The 5,955-nt window shown below is 49.3% G+C and overlaps 1 protein-coding gene across 2 annotated transcripts in view; it reads left to right on the plus strand.

The window, feature by feature from the left end:
* CASR (calcium sensing receptor) overlaps window positions 1–2,858 on the plus strand; it is a 79,015-nt gene extending 76,157 nt beyond the window's left edge. Inside the window, exon 7 of one of the 2 annotated variants that reach the window (XM_027106259.1) lies at window positions 1,163–2,858. In XM_027106259.1, coding sequence (XP_026962060.1) covers window positions 1,163–2,676 — 1,514 coding nt within the window. In that variant the 3' untranslated portion in view covers window positions 2,677–2,858. The remainder of the gene's footprint in view (window positions 1–1,162) is intronic. The other variant, XM_027106249.1, reaches the window with a different exon arrangement.
* Window positions 2,859–5,955: the final 3,097 nt, after the last annotated feature.

Genomic DNA, 5,955 nt, shown 5'->3' on the forward strand with positions numbered 1-5,955 from the left:
GGCACTGAGGGGGTAAGAAGAGGAATGTTAGTCTCTGTAATACCATAAAAGCTTACAAACACACCTGTTACACATCTTTCTCTTACTTCAATACTGCTCTCCAATATGGTTTTCTTTTTCTTATAGCTCAATGATCCTGAATAGACAAAGTTCTGTCTGTTCCCGTCTCCAGAGTTAATAGGCCATGATAGATGGCCTGCTGAGTGATTGGCACCGTACTTACACTGTCTTACTTATGTTTTTCCTGTGCCTCAGTTTCTTCATCTATAAAGTAGGAATAATAATAAACCTATCTTATAGAGTTTGGAGGATTCATTGAGTTAGTATTGGTAAAGCACATGGTAAATTATAGATAAATATTTGTTAAATAAAAACCTTGATTAGCATATTGGAAGCACTCTATAAATATGAACTATTATTATTTTATCATTGTTTTTGATTCATTTCGTCCTCACCACAATAATGGGGTTATTATTGCTTACATTTCACAGATGATGAAACTGAGGCTCAGAATGTTTAAGTAGCCTGATGAAAGTCACACAGCTAATAAATGGCAGGGCCAGGATTCCCAACCAGATCTCTGACTGCAAAGCCCATGCTCCTTTCACTCCCCAAAACTGCACACTGCATGAGACATAGCAGAGACTTAATAAACATTTGTTGGTCAAATGAGTCTGTAGACTCCCTCACTAGAAAGCCGTGGATGAGGAAGGTACAGGTCACATGCATGGGAAGCTTTGCCTTGATCTACGAAGAAGTCTGCTCTGGCATGTCTACAAAGCCCATCCTTATGTCCAAAATGAGTCAGGCTGAGCGTGAAGCACTGTGAAATTTGGTGGCCAGTGCCAGACCCTTAGCGTGCAGGGCAGCCACCTACCCAGCAAGACTAATCGTTCTCTGCTACAAACCATCAGCAAGGAGCGTTAAAGGAAACAAGCAGCCCCCTTATATACAAAGGAAAAATATAATGGAACCATCAAAGACACATGAAATTAAGTATATTATTAAGCATAAGTCAGGGTTCAATACATTATTTGATAACGTAAAAATCACAATTATTTCATCAATAAAGAAAATTTAAAGTGCCCTCACCACCACATTCACACTCACAAAGTTCAGTCTTTGCCACACAGTACTAACCCTTTACTGGGACATTTTACAGACGCGAGTGCCTGTGACAAGTGCCCTGATGACTTCTGGTCCAATGAGAACCACACTTCCTGCATTGCCAAGGAGATTGAGTTTCTGTCCTGGACTGAGCCCTTTGGGATCGCACTCACCCTCTTTGCTGTGCTGGGCATTTTCCTCACTGCCTTCGTGCTGGGCGTCTTCATCAAGTTCCGCAACACGCCCATTGTCAAGGCCACCAACCGAGAGCTCTCCTACCTCCTCCTCTTCTCCCTGCTCTGCTGTTTCTCCAGCTCCCTGTTCTTCATTGGGGAGCCCCAGGACTGGACCTGTCGCCTGCGCCAGCCGGCCTTTGGTATCAGCTTCGTGCTCTGCATCTCGTGCATCCTGGTGAAAACCAACCGCGTCCTCCTGGTGTTTGAGGCCAAGATTCCCACCAGCTTCCACCGAAAGTGGTGGGGGCTCAACCTGCAGTTCCTGCTGGTCTTCCTCTGCACCTTCATGCAGATCGTCATCTGTGCCATCTGGCTCAACACCGCGCCCCCCTCGAGCTACCGCAACCACGAGCTGGAGGATGAGATCATCTTCATCACCTGCCACGAGGGCTCGCTCATGGCACTGGGCTTCCTGATCGGCTACACCTGCCTGCTGGCTGCCATCTGCTTCTTCTTCGCCTTCAAGTCCCGGAAGCTGCCGGAGAACTTCAACGAAGCCAAGTTCATCACCTTCAGCATGCTCATCTTCTTCATCGTCTGGATCTCGTTCATTCCCGCCTACGCCAGCACCTACGGCAAGTTTGTCTCTGCCGTGGAGGTGATCGCTATCCTGGCAGCCAGCTTTGGTTTGCTGGCCTGCATCTTCTTCAACAAGGTCTACATCATCCTCTTCAAGCCATCCCGTAACACCATCGAGGAGGTGCGCTGCAGCACCGCGGCTCACGCCTTCAAGGTGGCGGCCCGCGCCACGCTGCGCCGCAGCAATGTCTCCCGCCAGCGGTCCAGCAGCCTTGGGGGCTCCACAGGATCTACCCCCTCCTCCTCCATCAGCAGCAAGAGCAACAGCGAGGACCCCTTCCCGCAGCCCGAGAGGCAGAAGCAGCAGCAGCCGCTGGCCCTGACCCAGTGCGCGCAGCAGCCGCAGCCGCGGCCGCCCTCGACCCTGCAGCTGCAGCAGCAATCGCAGCAGCAACCCAGATGCAAGCAGAAGGTCATTTTCGGCAGTGGCACAGTCACCTTCTCGCTGAGCTTTGACGAGCCTCAGAAGAGCGCCATGGCTCACAGGAATTCCACGCACCAGAACTCCCTGGAGGCCCAGAAAAACAACGACGCCCTGACCAGACACCAGGCGTTACTCCCGCTGCAGTGCGGGGAGACAGACTCGGAACCGACCGCCCAGGAGACAGGCCTGCAGGGGCCTGTGGGTGGGGACCACCAGCCAGAGATGGAGGACCCGGAAGAGATGTCCCCAGCACTTGTAGTGTCTAATTCACGGAGCTTTGTCATCAGCGGCGGAGGCAGCACTGTCACAGAAAACATGCTGCGTTCCTAAAACGGAAGGAGAAGGCCAGTCCAGGGGGAATTCCAGAGAGGTTTCCTGGGATCACGGTCTCCGACAGGGATGAGGAATCGCCCCAGACTCCTTTCCTCCAGGAAGGAGGAATAAGACACCCCAAATGCGTGGAACTTAGTTGCACTGCCACAAACGACAGTGAATTGACTAATGTTCCCTTTAAAATTAAAAAGAGGAGAGCTGTGTGCTTCTGTGGTTGGATTTGTCAGAGCACTGAGATCCCGTAGTCAGGTTCGCTGTTCATGTCCCTGCCTCTGTTCTCCTCCTCTGTTCTATCCCACTCAACAGCCCGGAGATGAAACCAAGGCTTTAAACTACCCACCTACTCCCCCTGTTTTATGGGTTCTGGTTTTTGGTTTTAATACTGAAATGTTTGCCCTGAACTTTGCAGACAGCCTGGTCCAGAGACAAAAGTGTGCAGAGTGACAGAACATCAGATTTGACCACCACTAGAGTTGAGTCTGAAAGACAGAATGTCACCAGCACTGCCCAACACCGTGATGATGGAAAGAACTTGAAATGTCCAAAACTGTAAGGTGAATGTGTCCCCTCCTATTTATGAAAACCATAAAATATTTAGACTCTTACTTGCTGCTGCTATCATGTGACACTGAGAAGGTTAGCATCCCTCCTGTACCAGGACATCTGGTTTGGTCCAGAATGTGTTAGTGATGTCATGTTTAGATTCCATGATCACAAGAATCACCTCAGATTGTTGGGAAGGGACTGCATGAATCCAATGATCTGTATCTGTAATTAATATTGCCATATGTAGCTTTATCCTTAAGAAAATACTTCTGTCGTAATAGTCCGTGGACAATATAAACTGGGAAAAAGTGCCCCAGTCTGGTTTATATAAGGCAGTATTATTGAGCTCCATTTTCCTTGCCCATCCCACCACCTGCACCCCCATGAGCTAAGGCCTATGTGAGTCCTTTCAGGGCCCCAGGGGTCCAGAAACTCCCCGCTTCCCTGCCGCAAAGGCTTCCTGAAGCCAAATCCATGCCTTCCCCTGTGAAGAATAAGCTCCCAGTCACTGGCCTCCTACCAGTTGCTGGGATAAGAAAATGTGATTCTGAGAGAGCTCTCATGGGGAATTACCCTGGCACTCTACCCCCCAAATGCTGTACCTACGTTCCCTCCAGCAGTGGGAGTCTGCCCACAGGTAGTTACAGGATTGAACGTTGAACGGCATGCTGCTGAACGGTCAGGCTCTGGAGCTAGAGAGACCTGGGTTCAAGCACTGGGTTGGTCACTGACAAGTTGCGTGACCGTAGGCAGGGAACCTTGACCTCACTCAGCCCCGGCTTCTTTGTGTCTAAAATGGGGGTAATAATCATTCTTTTCCCTCAGAGCTCTTATGTGGATTAAATGAGATAAATGCATGTAAAGTACTTTAGCATGGTGCCTAGCCCATAGTAAGCAGTCAATAAATATTAGTTAATATTATTCCTGATATTGTAAATTTTTTCACGTGTTTAAAATACAAAACAACACATTTATTTACCATTCAGATTTTAACAACAAGCTCACTGAGCACAATAACTTTCTCCATAATAAGCCCAAGAACTCTAGGGCCCAGTTCAAGGGGTCCTGAGCGACACCGCTCATGGTGAAGCCAGAAGGTCACTCCCCCAAGCGCCCCATGCTACCTCTACCTCTGGTGCCAGAACCCAGATCTCTAGCACCAAGGGGAGACCATTCCACTCTGGCATTAATTTCCCAGATCACTCTAAATGCTGCCCTTAGGCCAAGGTCAGGTAGAGCAATCAAATCTGTGGGGTCCTCATGACTTCTTCCTCTGACCATTTTTCTCCAAAGGGCCACCTTTCCACGATTTTTAAAGTGACTTGTGGAAATGATGGTTGTCAATCTGGATGAAAAGGCATCAGAGGGCGCCATGTGGGAGCACCGCTGTGAGACACGGAGAAGGTGTCACACGGGAAGACCTGGTGAGGCACCTGCTCCCTGAAGCCAGGCCCAGCCTGCCGCCCCCACCCCGGTTACGCCTCTGAGCAAGGCCCAGAGCTGAGTGAAGATTTATATTTAACATTTTACTTGGACTTTTTAAGAAATGGCTGAAAATTTGATGGCTGGGTTTTTGTTTTATTGGTCAAAACAGCTGTGTGCAAACAGCTACTTTGCTATGCAGAGTGCCACACACTCAAGCTCACACTTCCCAGGTCCGACAAACAGCTCCCCCTCGTGGCAGAGCTGCAGGAAGAGGCTCGTCGGGGAAAACACACACCATTTGCAATGAGCCTCACTTCACCAAGTGCTTGCAGATGAAGTCATCTCTCCCCACGTCCTTGTCAGAAAGGGAGACGGCATCACTGTTCTCAGTCATACGTAGCAGGCACAACTCTCAGCACACAACCAGGGGTGTCAGATATGAACCCTCATTATTTTTCTGTAACAGCCTAGTTTCTTTCTCAAATTCCCATTCAGCCTAATGACAGAAACTTCATCTTAGTCAAGCTGGGTTTTTTCTCAGTAACTTCAGAGCTTTCTGAACCAATTTAGATTTCTGGGGATCTGTTCAGAGGTTTCTTCCTTCCCGCTTACAGGAAGGTTTTTGTAGCGTAAGGAGGTGGTGTTCCCCAAACATCTGCAGCTCCTGTTGACATCTCTGAGAACATTCTTATCTGACCCTCAGTAATTGTTATGCCTCCACACTGGCATCCTCTGAGGCATCTCATCCCTGTGTATCCCGAGTCATGGGATCCACAGTGATTTTCACTGCTGCATCACTTTGTCCCAACTACGAGGCCCCTGCCGGGCCTGCCAGATCTCTAATGAGACAGCCCTGGGGCCTGGGAATGACCAGGCAGCTCTCAGGCCCCTCCCTCCTGGCCCCTCCACTGCCATGTCTGCTTGACGGGGGCCCCCCCATGACGGTATGGAGAAGTCACAGAGGCTAACAAGCTTCCAAAGCGCCAGAGGAGGAACAGGGCACTTATCGCCAAACCTATACAAGCCTTTGTGGAAGGGTGAACAATGGCCCCCCCAAAGATGCCCACGCCCTAATCCCTAGAACCTATCTATGGTTGTGTTAAGTTACATGGCGAGGTGAATTAAGGTTGCAGATTGAATTAAGGTTGCTAATCAGCTGGCCTTGAGATAGGGAGATTATTTTGAATTATCCAGGCAGGCCCAATGTAACTACATCTCCATAAAAGAGGGAAGCAGAAGCAGCGGCGTCCGAGTGATACCATGTAAGAAAGACTCCACTGACTATTGCTGCCTTTGAATATGGAA

Source organism: Aethalodelphis obliquidens, unplaced genomic scaffold (assembly GCF_003676395.1).
Source record: "Aethalodelphis obliquidens isolate GAN/ISIS:26980383/991018 unplaced genomic scaffold, ASM367639v1 scaffold1, whole genome shotgun sequence".
Taxonomy (NCBI): domain Eukaryota; kingdom Metazoa; phylum Chordata; class Mammalia; order Artiodactyla; family Delphinidae; genus Aethalodelphis; species Aethalodelphis obliquidens.